This window comes from Mustela lutreola, chromosome 8 (assembly GCF_030435805.1).
Source record: "Mustela lutreola isolate mMusLut2 chromosome 8, mMusLut2.pri, whole genome shotgun sequence".
Taxonomy (NCBI): Eukaryota; Metazoa; Chordata; class Mammalia; order Carnivora; family Mustelidae; genus Mustela; species Mustela lutreola.
In genome coordinates, this window is record NC_081297.1 from 126329755 (window position 1) to 126345932 (window position 16178).

General features: G+C 37.2%; 2 protein-coding genes across 8 annotated transcripts in view; one reads left to right on the forward strand and one right to left on the reverse strand.

The window, feature by feature from the left end:
• Window positions 1–5807, reverse strand: part of FGD6 (FYVE, RhoGEF and PH domain containing 6) — a 122069-nt gene extending 116262 nt beyond the window's left edge. For 2 of the 3 annotated variants that reach the window (XM_059186541.1, XM_059186540.1), the window contains exon 1: window positions 5504–5805. In XM_059186541.1, the coding sequence (XP_059042524.1) occupies window positions 5504–5519 (16 nt within the window). In that variant the 5' untranslated portion in view covers window positions 5520–5805. Of the gene's footprint in view, window positions 1–5503 lie in introns of all 3 variants that reach the window. The other variant, XM_059186542.1, reaches the window with a different exon arrangement.
• A 207-nt stretch (window positions 5808–6014) lies between these two features.
• The window catches only part of VEZT (vezatin, adherens junctions transmembrane protein), a 74261-nt gene continuing 64097 nt past the window's right edge, over window positions 6015–16178 (forward strand). For 4 of the 5 annotated variants that reach the window (XM_059186547.1, XM_059186549.1, XM_059186550.1 and 1 more), the window contains exon 1: window positions 6015–6176. In XM_059186547.1, coding sequence (XP_059042530.1) covers window positions 6141–6176 — 36 coding nt within the window. In that variant the 5' untranslated portion in view covers window positions 6015–6140. The remainder of the gene's footprint in view (window positions 6177–16178) is intronic. The other variant, XM_059186548.1, reaches the window with a different exon arrangement.

The following is a 16178-nucleotide window of genomic DNA, read 5'->3' on the forward strand; positions in this document are numbered from 1 at the left end:
AAAGCAAAAGATGATAAATAAATAAATTTGATAACATTTTTACTTTTTTTGATAATATGGTGAGTTTGCATTTTACTAGGTAGATTATATTTCATTGAAGAGTCCACATTACTCCTGAAAATTCCTTAAATTGACCTTCAATTCCAATATACAAAGCTCTGGGTACAGTGTACATTTCTTAGCAAGTCCAATAAAGTTTTCTTCTAATTCTGGAACAGATTACCGTATCTTCAGTGGACACTAAATGAAATCATTGGTATAGAAGAAGAAAGTAGTATTTTAGTTCATCTGCTGAGTGCTGAATGAATTTGTCTCAGTTATATAGACATGAAACCCTTTAACATTATATATCAATAAGTAGTGGTATTCTTCTACCTCAGTGATATACCATAGAGTTGTCTAAGTGCCTTTTCTCAAGAATCTACTTCACTAGAACCCCCAAAACTATCCTAAAAAGGAATACAGAAATCAGAAATTTTCCAAACTTACAAACAAAACTAGTTCCTCTATATTATTTGATTCATTATGAAGTTGGGGAATATTACTGGGAATTTTCATTATAATCCCTCACAGAGCTTTATTTTTTTAAAAAATCATGTGTGTAGGTTCAACTACATGTCTGATCAGTCAGAGTTTCTGGGCATACAGCCTGGACATGCGTACTTCTTTTAAGTTCCACAGGTGAATATACTGTGTTCCCTTTATTAATAAGCACTCTTCTAGAGCATTTCAAAGACAATTTCTACTGTAGCAATCCTTTCCTAACATTATATCAAAAGCACTTAACAAACACCTATTTTTCTTAAATAAACACCGATTATACTATGTTAGTTTTGTACAGACCTGGTCCTAACCTAAAGTCACCTAACAAAAGCCTCATACAAAAGACCTATAAGATGAAAATTATATAGAACTCAAACATCTGGGCGCCTGGGTGGCTCAGTGGGTTAAGCCGCTGCCTTCGGCTCAGGTCATGATCTCAGGGTCCTGGGATCGAGGCCCGCATCGGGCTCTCTGCTCAGCAGGGAGCCTGCTTCCTCCTCTCTCTCTGCCTGCCTCTCTGCCTGCTTGTGATCTCTCTCTGTCAAATAAATAAATAAAATCTTTAAAAAAAAAAAAAAAAAAAAAAAAAAAAAAAAAAAAAAAGAACTCAAACATCTGGTTTTTTGTTTTGATTTTTTTTTTCAGTTCTTTTAAGTTTTTCCACCTATACTATCACTATCACCTAGTCACATTTCCCCAAGGACACCTGAAGTAAAAATACTTTATTTTATCTTAGTCTTACACTTCATGTTTATTCTTCAACAGGATTTAAAGCTTAATAAAAGCTAGATTTACTGGAAAAAAAAAAACCAATTTTTCAAAATATCTTTTGGACATTAAGTATTTGAATATACAGAGGCATTATACTTCATTTAGTGATGATTTTTTTTTTTTCAACAAAGGAAATTTCAAGAGAAGTCACAACATTTGGTAAGGTATTAGAGGAAAGTTGGGGTTGGGGGAGGATAGGGTGTTCTATTTCCTTTTACCAACCATTTTCCCAAGCCAAGGTCACATGATAACACATGCTTTCTCATTCAATTCCTGGGTGTACTGTCCTGATAAAGATAATAAAATACTTCCAAAATAAATTAATATAAATTCCCAAAGCTATACAATTTCAGTTAACTATTTAATAAGCATGTTATTTTTGTTTACGTAAAAAAAAACTGTAAAACCATTCAAAGGCTGAAGATAAACCTTGCTATAATAGTCTATTAAACTCCTGACCTATTAAGTCTTAAGACAAAGTAGGAATGCCCAAGGCCTTTTCCAAACCTCCCACCCTACCCCAGATAATGAAACCTGACAAGCTGTCATGTTGACTTCCATAACCATTCTTAAAACATCCTACCTCTGGGATTTTTGAAGGAATTATAAAGAAAAAAAAAGCCCATTTTGCAAGATGGAAAGAGTTCTGGAGATTTGTTGCAAGGCAACTTGAGGGTCTTTAACACTACTGAACTATACATTTAAAAATCGCAAAGACGGTAAATTTATGTGTATTTTCCATAACTAAAAAATACCCCAAAGCAAAAACCCAGTCTCATCAAATCAATCTTTTACTTTCTGAATCTTAGTGTACTGTCAAAAGCCATTTAACCAATCAATTTTTGCGTTTTAGTTACATTGTTTTTTAATCTTTGGTATCAGTTTTACTCTTCTTTAAATGTGTTTTATGAGTCCTCTTCCAAGAGTCATAAATCCCTATCCTTAGTGTTGCAGAAATTCAAGTAACTATATATGAGCTGTGGTTGATGCCCAACGAATATAGCATAGCGTTATACACCTAACATTCAACACATACTCATTTAATTAAATAAATAACTGTGAACTTCAGCCTGCTACTCATAAACTGTGTATTGGAGGTAGCAGATAACATAACTCAAAGATCTGGTTGCCTCAGTTTCCTTGTAGATGAGGATGTGGAACAGATCTCTAAATCCTATATGATTCTGAGATTATAACTTATGTGATCCTTGCTTCAGGAGAATCCTTACTTTCTGTAGTCCCTTTTCTCCATGTGATATTTCTTCAGAATAATTTTGTCAGTCTTCACCACTAGAAGGCAAGCTCCAGGAGAAGAGGCATTTTAATACATTGCTCTATTCTTAATACTGAAAACAGGGCCTGGGAATAGACAAAGCTGCCACATATACATACCCTTTAATATGCCTCAGTAACAGGAAATTTCTTTTAAAAAAAATCAGTATCCATTTAAATGTAGAACAATATTTTGAAAAGTTAGCAGGAATCAGCTTCAGCAGGATTACTGAATAAGTTTTTGATTATTAGTAAGAACAAGTGTTTAAGTCACTGGTACAGCAATATCCAAAATCATTTCTTAGTAGTAGTAGTCGTAGTAGTAGTAGTATTTAGTGGCTCTATTTTGAAAGAAACACAACTCAAAAAATAAAAAGCCATTATATTACAGCCTGTTTCTGTCACTCTTGAAATAAGTGCATGATGTTTGGAAATGCACCCAGCACCTTTGGATTTTAATACTGTATCAACATTTAGACCCAAAAGCTGTAGAGCAAAGCAGCAAATCTTTTTATTTACACAGCTGTTTGGCTCCAGGGGAAAATAAGGTAAGAAAGTAAAGCACCGGTACCATTTTACTATTACAAACATACTTGTCATCTGTTACACACAGATGGCTGTGGTTCACGTACACACTTTCCTAGCTACTGGATCAGCCAAAAGGCAAAACACAGGCATTAATGAGGCTGTATCTGTTTTAAAGAATATAAAATATACACTGATGATCTCTTTCCTTTTTCACAAACTGACTAGAATAATTTAAAAATCTCTATTATGGGCATACTCATTCACAGATGCAGAAAAAAAAAGCAAGCTCTCCTTTAGGATATTTGTAACGCAAAATGTTCTACAACATTTCTTTAATTTTTTTATTTTTTATTATCTATCTTATTTTTTAAAATTAAGACAACCATCCCAAATACCACAGATTAGATTCAACATAAACATCCCCTTCCCCAACTACAAATAATATTCCTAAAGTTTTAAAGAATTTTATTATTGTACCAAAAAAAGCATCATAAAGAGCTTGTAAGAATGATGACCACATAATTTTGTAAGAAAAGAATGGAAATAAAACCCCAGTTTTCTTCCATATTCTCCATTTAGACATGAGAAAGAATTATAAAAAATCTCAACAGATGGGTGAACAAAAAGGTAGTTAATGCTTCTCAGCAAGCCAGGCTAAAAACCAACTAACTCAGCTAAACACAGGAAGTGTTCCTCTTTTAAACACCACAAAAATGTCTGTGGATTTCTTTAATTGTAAAGTTGATAAAATATAAAAATAGCTTGCATCATTCTCCGGTAAGTCAAATGAAAGCATCATAAACTTCCAGACTGAACCTTAGATCAGATTCACACATCTAAATGTCAACTTAAATGTTCCTGTACCTGTTCATTATCAACTGTTAGGGCTAGAACTTAAAATGATACATTTAAGGTATGAATATTTTAAATGTGTTTGACACTTGGAAGGAGGGGAAGGCTAAAATGGCCAGAAAGATTTTTAAATATCCGACCACTTAAAATTTTAACTAACTGGATTGGGTCAGTAATAAAGAAAAACTGAATGGTGAGGCACAGAAATTTAAGATGAAAATAGTTCACCTCAAGTAAGTAGAAAGTCTTCCCTTAGTAAGGAAAAGAGAGTTTAACTTCCATAGTATATGGTAACATATCTCCTCTACATACATGTAACATTAAAAAGGAAACATGCACAACATCTTCCGATATACTTCATTCCTTGCTTTCTTATTGCTGTTGGCTAACTTCTCGCCTTGTTAGTTGTAATCGGATTACATCGAGCGACGCAACGCTCCAATATATCTGTTTTAGAAATAATACAAATCAGAACATTTAGAGTGCTGTTTGACAGCTTCAAGTTGCAGGAATTTAAAACAAATGCGAAGAAAAGCAAAGAAAGTTTAATTGTGCTTAAGTGCTGATTCTAGAAGCAAGTTTGAGGGGAAGCCTTACATCGTTTTTCTATAAAATTTCTAGTGAAACGTGTTTTTCTTTGAACATGGCCAAAAAACACATAGAAAAAAACCCACAATACTCCATATATTACTAAGTTCTGGTTTAAAAAATTAACCTATGGTCTTATAAAGTGATTTTAATAGTTATTTGCAATGACTTTACTAATTATTTTCAGAAAATAAGAACTGTTTCTTAAGATTGTTTAGAAATACAACGTCGAGAATTGCTCAAACTCCACACAAAGGTAAATTACAGGCTTTGTCATTTGGAGGCAGAGAAAGGACTCTGGAAGGCAGACAGAAAATAAGGGTTCGTTTATACTAACCAGGTAGAAAGAGAAAAAAAAAATCCATAAAAACTGGGTGAAGAGGAGCAAAAAAACTGCCATCGACAGACAATTCTACGCCCCTGCTTTTCAGATAACAGAGGAAAAACCACCAGGGCTGGAGTCACACTGTCTAAAGTTCTCCGGCCAGTAAAGGTCAGGGTTTCCAGCAGAGACTAGGTTCACAGCGACTCAGCACAGTGGCTGAGTTCAGCCGTCCGGGAACACTGCCTTTCCTAGAAGAACTGATTTCTTAACATGGGAACCTAAACTACTTCCACACGCAAATGCGAAGTCCCCCAGACTTTAGGAGGGACGAGCAAATGTCTCCCTCGTCACATTCCGTGATTCACCTGGCGCAAAGAGCTCCCAACACGGGTGTCCGCTTAAAGGGAGGTCCCAAGAGACACCCCATTTCCAACCAGCCCCTCTCCGCAGGAAGGGACGAGAAAATCCGGAGGCACAAGCCGTCCGCTCCCCCATTTGCTCAGCCCTCGGGAAAGGTAGGGGGAACACCGTTAACGCACCCGTGAGGAGAAAGTTGCTCCAGAGCCCAAGACTAGCAGCGCTCCCTCCAAACTTTCCAGCGGCAGCGCGAGCGCCGTCACTTACCCGCGGCAGAAGTCATGATTCCCCGTGCAGCTCGCTTCCCCGCTCGCCCCCCTCAGTCCATGCTCCTCTTACACTCCATTGTTTCGAGAGTTTGAGCAGAAGAGCAGAGACTCCGCAGCGCCCGCATTCCGTCCCGCTGCCCAGCGGCGCAACCCGAGCGCCGCACAAAGGACGCGACCGGCTTCAGGGACCCGGCGGCGCTCCCGGGCGCGAGCCGCAGGCGGCGGGCGGGCACGAGCGCCACCCAGCCGAGCTCTGAGAGGACGGCCAGGCGCGGGCACGAGCAAGGCTCACCGCGGCTCCGCCGGCGCGTGCTCCTCTCCAGCTCCAAAAAAAATAAAAAATAAAAAATCAGTGTTTCAGGCGCCCCCTGCTAGTCGCGGCCGTAAAAGGCGGACAAAAGCTCCAGGCTCCTCCAATCAGCGGGCTCGAGCTTCCGCCCGCTCCCGCCCCTCCCGCCCACACGCTCATGCTCTGTTCCAATAAGTGGTCCTGAAAAGGGGGCGTGAGCTGCGAGCATTCTGGGAATTGTAGTTTTCTGAACAGAAGGGACCGTTCTGTAGCAGAAGCCGGGGTGCTGCCTGTTCTCCCGCCTTCATTTCCCATCGTGCTGAGGCGGGTGGCATGGCGGAGAAGGATGACACCAGAGTTTGACGAAGAGGTGGTTTTTGAGGTAAGGGGAAAATGGCGGTGGGTGTGGATTGCCTTTGTTTAAGAAGGTCAAGGGGGAAGGCGAAGGGCCGATCCCGGGAGAAGGGATCCGGCGACGCTCTTACCAGCCTGGGTCACCGAATCTCGGCGATTTCGGGGCCTAGAGTTGGTCGCCTCCTGACAGGTGTAGCCCCGGGCACCCTCGCCGTGGCAATCTCCGCCTCAGGCCCGCCCAGAATTCTCAGCTGGGGCCCCGGTTGCTAGGCCGGTGGTCCGGAGCCCTGCCTGTTCCTTCCCGGGAGATGGATACGCCGCGGGGCTTCTGCGCCCGGGTGGGGCGGGGCCCAATCGTGCATTTTGGATACTCCTCAGTACTGCTTAGCCTCCCCCTTTTTCATCCTCGATTTTTTGGGTCAGTATCCAGAAGTGGCTCAGGTCACTGTTCCCGATCGAGGCGTGGTCCTCGTTAATGAAGGCAGCAGGTGCCAGTTTTCTAACACGTTGGAAAATCTGTATGGGGACCTACTGAGAGTGATTAGGACCGAGCCATCTCAACATCTAGGTTCAATTCTTTTGTCCTTTGCTGTTGGCGCTAGGTGTAGCCAGTTCCTCTGACTCGAGGCTCTGGGTGTGAGTGCTTTTGTGTGGGACTATTTTAAGACGTTCTCTGCCATCTTGAATGGGAGGAAGAAAAAAAAAAAAAGGCAGGCGAGTGTTTTATTGCCGTTTATCTATCCGATACAGGTGAAGCTCACACGCAGTGTAGATATATTGCATATATGTATGCTCTATGTTCACTCATCCAACCAGATTTTAAGGAATTTTTAAAAAGAAATGGCTTATTCCATACACTGGGAAAGCTAGCTATTAAAGAGTGCAGAATGATAAATGTCGAAATATGTATTAACTGTTACTGGAGGATTGATGTGGAAACGGCACTCTGTTGGTGTGGTCTCAGAGAAGCTACACCCAGAAAAGGATATCGGAGGTACATGGTAACTATGAATCGGATTAGAACGAATGGAGAAAATGCATTCCCGGGAGAGAGAACTGAGCATGCCAAGGTTAGGAGGTGTGAAGGTACCTGGCGTGGATTTTTTCAGAGGCATGAGCGTGGAGGGTCGCTATATAAAGTGGTTTGATGTGGCTAGAATGTAGAAGTAGTGGAAGATGAGGTCGTTTTACCAAAACGAAGAGTCTGGATTCGAGGAGCTCATTTGGGAAGACAAGTATCTGAATTTTGGAAATGAGAGAAGAAATAATGGAATGATGGCTTGGACAGGTAATTCTTAGAATTACAGGTAAAATCAAGGAAACTGTTACATATTGAAGGTGGGAGCTGAAGGAGACAAAAATCTAGGTTGCTCAGATTTCTAGGGTAAAGAAAGCCAGGCGGATGTTTTTTTTGTTTTGTTTTGTTTTTACCCTATTTTTTCTTAGATTTCTGAATATAATAGTAATGTTCAAAAAAACACATTTCATTGTAGAAAATAAACCATTAAATTAAAATCATCCTTTATCCTACCAATCAATGATGGCTGCCATTAACATTATAATATTGTGTTCTTACAGACTTTTTTTAAAGCAAGTGTATGTTTAGCGTGTGACATTTTTTAAAGCAAAAGGTATCATAGCATGTAGAATTTTGTATGTATTTTTCATTTAAAATTTTCATGAGTCTTTATTCATTACTCTTTGAAAACATTATTGATAACATAATATTCCAGCATGTGTGTGTATTTTAATATAACAGTTTTTCCATTATGGACAGTTAAATTGTTTCAAAACACCGTTGTAATAACACTGATATGATTCCATCTTTAACTGCAGCTCTGATTTTTCCTTAGAATAATTTCTAGACATGAAACTAGTGGGTCAAAAGGATATGACAATTTTTAAAGACTCATACAAAAAGGTTATACTATCTTACATTTCCATTAGGAATAAGAATATCAATTTCACCAAATCCTCAGCAATTGCTTTTTTAATTTCTTTTAATCTTTGCTAATTTGGCAGGGAAAAATATCATTCCATTGTTCTAATTCATATTTTATGGATTTATTGGAACCATTTTTTTTTTCTTTCTTTGCATGTTCTTTTTGTGTATTTTGTTCATTTTCCTCTTAGATGCTAGCTTCTTTTTTTTTTTTTTTTTTTTTTAATTTTTTTCTTTGGTGAGGTTGGGGGCGCGATGCAGAGGGAGAGACAGAGAATCTTACTTAGGCAAGCTCCACTGCCAGTGCAGACCTGAAGCCTGAAGCCAAGAGAGCTCAATCTGCCACGCTGAGATCATGACCTGACCCCAGATCAAGAGTCCCAAGACTTAAGCAACTGAACCATCCAGGCACCCCTTGATGCCAGCTTCTTAAAAATTAATTTGTAGGGGCACGTGGATGGCTCAATCAGTTAAGCATCTGACTCTTGGTTTTAGCTGGGATCATGATCTCGCAGTTATGGGTCGAGCCCCATTTCCAGCTCAGTGCAGAGTCTGCTTCAGGTTCTCGTTTCTTCCCCCTGCTCGTTTGCTCACTTGCTCTATCTCTCTCTTTCTCTCAAACAAATAAATAAAATATTTCTTTATTGATTTGCAAAAACAAAAAAAATTGATTTGCATGAGTTCTTCATGTGTTACTTAACCTTATTACACTTGTAGAAAATCATTTCCAATTTGCTGTTTATTTGCTTTTTATCATATTATCTTTATTGAGGGATAATATTCATAAGAAAAGTATACAAATCATAAATGTGCAGATTGACAAATTTTAACATGTTGAATACACCCATGTAATCAATAGCCAAATCAAGAAACAACATCACCGAGCCCACCAGAAGTTACTTACCTCTTATTTCCTTTGTCAGTCCTGCCCACCTCAGAGAAACCATTATTCGGACTTGTAATAACTACCTTAGTTTTGCCTCCACTGTGCAATTGCATTTGTATATGCTTTTTTTGGCTGACTTTTTTTGCTCTCTGGTTTTGTTAGGTTCATCTGTATTGTCATGCGAGCATTTTTTATTTCTCCATAGTATTCCCTGTGAATGTATGACAACTTTTCAGTCTGTCCTACAGTTCATGGTTTGGGTAGTTTCCCATTTGGGACTATTATGAATAGTGCCGCTTAGAATATACGTTTTGTTGAACGTGTTTCTGTTGAGTATATACTTAGAAGTAAAATTACTGAGTCATAGGAGATGCACATATTCACCTTTTGTAGATTTTGTCAAATACTATTCCAACCCAGCTGTACCAGTTTATACTCCTCTACCAGCAGTATATAAGAGGTCTGGTTCTACTACATCCTTACCACCACTTGCTAATATTAGTCTTTCTTGTTAGCCTTCTGGTCTGTCCTCTTGCCTTTAATTTGCATTTTCCTGATAAAGAAAAGAGAGTCTTTTTATATGCTTATGAACCCATCCATTGTAAAATCCACTTTTGTAAAGCTAGTATATGTTTTTTGCATATTTTTCAGTTCTGCTATCTCTTGTACTTATTTGAAGGAGTTCTTTACATATATTGGATACCAGTCTGGATATATATACCTCAAATATCTCAGAATATATGTGGCACTCTCTTAATAGTGTCTTTTTTTTTTTTTTTTTAAGATTTTATTTGACAGAGATCACAAGTCGACAGAGACCCACAGAGAGAGAGAAAGGGAAGCAGGCTCCCTGCTGAGCAGAGAGCCAGATGCAGGGCTTGATCCTAGGACCCTGAGATCATGACCCCAGCCGAAGGCAGAGCCTTTAACCCACTGAGCCACCCAGGCACCCCTTAATAGTGTCTTCTAATGAACAGAAGCTCTTAACTCTTATAATCCAATTAAACCTTTTTCTTTTTGTGGTTAGTGGTTTTAAAGAAATATTTGCCTACTTTAAGGTTAGACAGATACTTTTTTTAAAAGCTTCATTTTACCTTTTGCCTTTAGATCTGTCATCCATCTGAACTGATTTTTATATGGTCAAGTAAAGATCAAGTGAAGATCAAATAAAGATCAACATTATTTTTTTTTCCCTGAATGGATGTCCCATTAACTCGTATTTACTCAGCAGGTGATTCTTTCTCCCACTGAACTACCTACTGTGTTGCTTTTGTAATAGATCAGGATACCTTGAATGTGTGGCTTTATTTCTGGATACTCTCTTTTCCATTGATCAGTTTGACCATTCTTGTGCCATAACACATTAATTTAATCACTATAACTTTTTATAATGGGTTTTAGTGTCTGATAGGAAAAACCTTTCAGCTTTATTTTCCTTCGGGGTTGCTTTGTCTATTTTTGGTCCTTTGCATTTCCAAATAAATTTTAGAAACAGCCTGTCAGTTTCAGTTGAAAAACAACCTACTGAGATTCTGACTGGGATTGCTTTGAATCTATAGCTTGATTTAGAGAGACTCACCTGGTCTTTACAATACTGAATCTTTTAATCCATGAATTCTTTTACTGCTCACCTTTAAATGAGTCAGTTTCTCATCTCTGTGTTCTAGAAATGATTTTACGAACAGGGAATGCAGGGAACAAAAATAATTTCCTTCTGCCCTTGTGAGTTCTTGACTAAGACCCTTGGTACTAAAAGATACATTAACAAGAAAAAAAACAAGTTTGTTAACATGTATACCTCATGTATATATGGGAGATACTATTAAAAACCAGAGCTAGATAGTATTTAAGCAATAAAAACAGGTTTTAATCCCAACCATCAAAATAGGAGAAAAGAGATCTTTGTGTAGAACCAGGCTCAGTTGTAATTATAGCACCGGCAAGTGGGAACTTCGTTTCTAAGAGGAGACCCTGGGGTTTGAGGGGTTTTGGTTAAGCTGACCTAATAAGATTCTTGGTGAAGACAGGCCAGGGGATGTTGGGACATCAGCCTGGGAGGATAGTGGAAGATGAGGAACCCAGTGTCTATCAAGCTGAATCTGAGAACACATGATCACAATCATAAGCAACAACGTAAGAATCAGGAGACCATCACCACAGCTGCCTCTCAGTAACCCACAAAGCTGGTGCAGTGGGACTGTAACTCAGAATCTATCCACTGTCTCTACTATAATTGCCTCTGCATGACCAGAAAGCCGGTAACACATACTGGGAGGAAGGGAGGGAAGGAGGAGATAAGAAAGGAAAAAAATGAAGGAAGGAAGAGAAAAAGAAAAAGCCCAGTTTATATCTAGCACTCGAACTGCAAAATAATTTGGGAAATCTTACCTTTAGCTTTCCTGTCTCTTTAACATAAGAGGCACACTATAAAGAAGGAAGATAAAATGGAGGTTGAACAAACTCAGTTTATCACAACCATCATAGGACCTAACGTCTGTTTCCCTAAGAAAATTTTACTGGATATATTTGGTGTATTTGTTTTAATACTGTTATTAAAATGACTTTCAGAGTCAGAAATCAGACTCATTTATGTCTTAAGACTTACTCAAAATGTCATATGCTACCTTAACATTAAAATTTAACATTTTAAGTCAACCATAATTTTACAAAATATTCCAAATACATTCTTTTCCTGCTTAAAACTCTTTTTTAAGTGTTTTGATTTGATATCAACTTAATACCAGTTTCCTGGAGTATTAATCAACCTACTATTTTTTCTTATAATTTTGGCCCAGAGGTCACATTTGAGTTGTGATAGTCTGGGTGAGCTAGGGGTACACTGAAAGATGGTGTTGTAGAGGAATTAAGAAAGGAAAGGAAGAGTGAGATTCCCAGGTCTGGGTCCCAGTCCTTGCCTGAGAATCTGACTGCCTTCATTTTATCAGTGCTAGATTCCATATATATATGTTCAAAGTTAATTTAATTATCTTGGAGCCCAACTACCCCAGGAGGCTCCAGTGAAAAGGACAGTGTAACCTCAGACTTGGACCTTGCAGGCTGAACAAAGTTAGAAAATTATGAACAGCATATCTAACATGGGTACTAAACAAATAAATACTGAAATATCAGTATCATCATTTTATTCCATAATGTTACCTTTAAGATGTTTTGAGAGTAGGAAATCTCTATTGACCTTAGGCAGGTATTTAAAAGTTCTGATGTTGCCCCTTTGTAGCTTTCATATCTTTTCATTATAAATTAATTGCAGAAACTTTGAGTCATTCATCCTATTTTGAATCCTTCCATTCCCAGAGGGAAGAGTACCTGAAAATAACTTTTTATCTGAAGGACAAATATTTCTACCTCTTTGCATTATTTGTAGTGCCTCTAAACCATTGTAATTCCCTATAGGGCTACAGAGTTGGCCTGAAGGTACCCTTTATTCGTTCACATTCCTTTCGGTAGTAACCTTGCTCCCTGTAGTTGAACTCTTTCTGGTGGTTGTTGAGATTCATTCTCTTTTCCTTTGTTAATGACTCGAAAGCTAAATTTTGCGCCTCTTATATGGATCTCTTTCCCTCCTTCATACTTCTTAGTAAAGTATTAAATGTTAACTCTTTGTTGGGACTATGTTCAGGTTTAGCTCCCCTATCCCAATCCCCACACTAAATCAACCAGATAAATGTGAGATGGCTCTCACACAGTCTTGCACATTTAAAAGTAAATTTTAAAAATCCTCTCTCACTCAGGGCTCCCGCAGGTAGCTTGGTTGAGCGTCCAGCTCTTGATTTCTGTTCAGGTTATGATCTCAGAGTTGTGGGATTGGGCCCTGCTTTGGGCTCTATGCTGAGCCTGGAACCTGCTTGGGGTTTTCTCCCTGCCCTTCACTTGTGTTTGCTCTCTCTCTCTTTCTCTCTCTTTACCAAAAAAAAAAAAAAAAAAAAAAAAAAAAAAAAAAAATCCTCTCTTGAGAGGTTCTCCTATTTTTATATTATTTTTATTGTTTTATTTTTTATTTTTTAAAATTTTAATTCCAGTATGCCTTATATTTTTAGAGGTTGTTATACATCTCTAAAAAAGTTAAGGCATTTTTTGTAAGTATCATTTGTGGATTCTTTTCTCCTTGCATTATTGATTTGACCTAGTGGAAGTAAATTGGTTTTTTTTTTTCTGTGAATATATATTTTGACAGTATTTGCTATTTTGATAATGGAGTTGCTTTCTGGAATAATTATAAAATTTAAGGTAATATATCATTTTATTTTCACTTAAAATGTATCTTCAGTTTTCTGTAGTACATAAAGTTCTCCACAGTTGCATTATATAAAATACTATGTTACTGAATAGATTGGAGTCATAGCAAAATTCATGCTTTTATCTGTAGTAGAAAGAATACTTATTAATGGAGTTATTAAATTAGAACCCTATTGACATAGAAGATTAACCAGTAAGGCCAAAGCTAGGTTATTACCAGATGTACAATAGTAAGTATATTTAACAGGAATTATAAAAATTATTCTTGGGGAATAAGTCTTTGATTTTTTTCTGTATGGGTCATGTTGTTTCTTCCCTTTTGGCTTCTTCACATAGCCTCAGAGCTCTAATAAGGATTTTAACATTTAAAAAAATAAAATAAGGGGCACCTGGGTGGTTCAATGGTTAAAGCCCCTGCCTTTGGCTCAGGTTATGATCCCAGAGTCCTGGGATGGAGTCCCATGTTGGGCTCTCTGCTCAGTGGGGAGCCTGCTTCCTCTCTCTCTCTCTCTCTCTGCTTCTCCACCTATTTGTGATCTGTCTATCAAATAAATGAATAAAATCTTTAAAAAAATGAAAAATATAAAAAATAAAATAAAACCAATGAAACAAAAAGATTTGGGGCAAAAAGAAAAAGACTTTAACATTTTTTAAAAATATATAAACATTCCAAAAGGTACTAAGGTCTCTCTCTTTTTTACTTATATGTGTTGCATTTATGCAACCTTCTTTATCTCAAGTTATGATATACAGTGCTTAAGTTATTTTTATGATTGTCTTAAGGGCTTTCCTTTTTTTTTAAGTTTTGAATTTAATCTCTATACCTCATGTAGGGCTTGAACTCACAACCCGAGATCAAGAGTTGTATATTCTTCCAACTGAGCCAGCCAGGTGCCCCAAAGGCTTTCATTTTTTAAAAGCGTTGGGGAAAGAGGACTATACTAGTAGTCAGGAGAATGACATTAATTAGCAAGGATCTCTTGAATGAATCATTTGATTTTTTTCTAAAATTTGTCCTATTTATTATAAAGGGGTTAACCAGATCATGCTTCAGTATTAAATTTTTCTCAAATCTTGTAAGTTGAATAAATGAGAGCCTTTATAGTCTTTCATTAATTAAGAAATACAGGAAAAAAATTCTGCCCATTTCCAGTCCCTTTTTAGATCAGAAACCCTTACTTAATTTTAGTTTTCCTGGGTCTGTACCATTGTTGCCTAAATTCCCAAAGTTGGGATTCTGCTGATTAATCCATACCATTTAATCTCATATCTCTTTAACCTTTGTTATTAAAGTGTCCTGTCCTTTTTTTTTTTTTTTTTTTTTTTACTTTACCTTACAGATTCTCCCCTTCTGATGAAAGGACAGAATGCATCATTTTGAAGTAAAATCTCTCCTTTATCTCTTAAAAGAACCACAAAATCTTTCTCTACTCTTTTTATTATTATCATTTGGGATGAGGAGAAAGGAAAATAAGGTTGGACATGATCTAGTAATTTCCAGACCTCATGTTAATGTCTGTTGCATGCTCTTCTCACAACAACATATTGCCAGTGTTTGACCTGGTTCTAATTATTTTTTTTTTCTGAAGTAGTTAAAAATGAGTTTTGCTTCCTCCCTTTACTTCTTCCCAGCATTCAGTAAGTGGCCCATTATATGACAATTGATTAACCAGATATTGGATGATATAAGGGTAGTGTCAGAACTAGAGAGCACTCAACCAACCATTGCTGTCTTCCTTTCTCTTAGTTAAGACCAAGTTACTGTGACTTTTTATATTCAGTTGATCATGTGAGCTGTGGAAGTCAATTTTCTCCCTTTGCATCTCTTCAGCTTTCTTTTTATGGTTATATTTGTCTTGGACTAGATACTATTGTTCTGAAGTACACTTGTGCTTTTGTGTAGAAAAAAAATGTAGTTACCCTTTTTAAAACTTTTTGTTGTGTATAACATTTCATGTAAGATTAATTGAATTGGATGCATTTTGATTGGAAAATTTTAGAAGCCTGCAGCCGGGAAAATTTATGAGTATATGTTTTACCTGCAGCTAGTGTAAAAATATTTTAAAGACAAGTTTTAAGTAATATCTTTTAAAGGCATTTAAAAAACCCTATTTTTTCTATTACTTCTGAAGTCACTGAGTAATACTGAGTGGCAATGAAGAAATTATGTTGAGGTTTTTTCAAAGAGCTGCTTCTGATAGGAAAATGCTTAGTAATGATGAAGACACACCCTCCAGTTCAGTGGCCATTTTGTAGTGTAGCTCTTCTGGAGAAACAAGTGGGAACCATCAAAGAAAGAAGTGTATGGATCAAAAGAATATGGGCAGAAGTCAATAAATTTTTCATCTAGGTCAACTGGAGAAATTAAACTATGCTGCCCGTGAGTAGTAGTTTATTTAATACATAGGACCAATTTTTATGGATGCTTTTTGCTTACTTAATCTTCTTGATTTCTGTGATTAGATTTTGCTTTGTTCGTATTGAGGAACAATTAAATTAATGCTTGGATTCAAGGCTTTGGGTGTAGTAACTTAGAAGTTATGTTGAAATGTGTCAACTCCAAAAGTATTCCCTGTTATTTCATAGTCAATCTTGCAAGGTACTTTTTTATGATATTATCTGTCCAAGGTTTAAGATTGGGAGTGGGGGAGGCAGTGAGTTGTTATTTTCAAATTATACTTTCTGATTGCATACTGATTTAAAGATAAGTGAGAAGTCTGTAGAAATTCAGTATATTGGCAATATAATTAATAGTAATGGGGAAATTTATTTTGTAGGGTTTGTTAATTATGACAGTTTTAGCTCTTCATTAAAAATAGAAAAAATAGCTATCTTGTGTAACTTGGTAATGACAGTCTTCCTCATCAGCTTATTTTGTGGTATTCTGCAGTTAGCCTGGAAGAAATAAGGGAATCAGCAATTAACTACAGGAATTCCTCCTTTTTCAT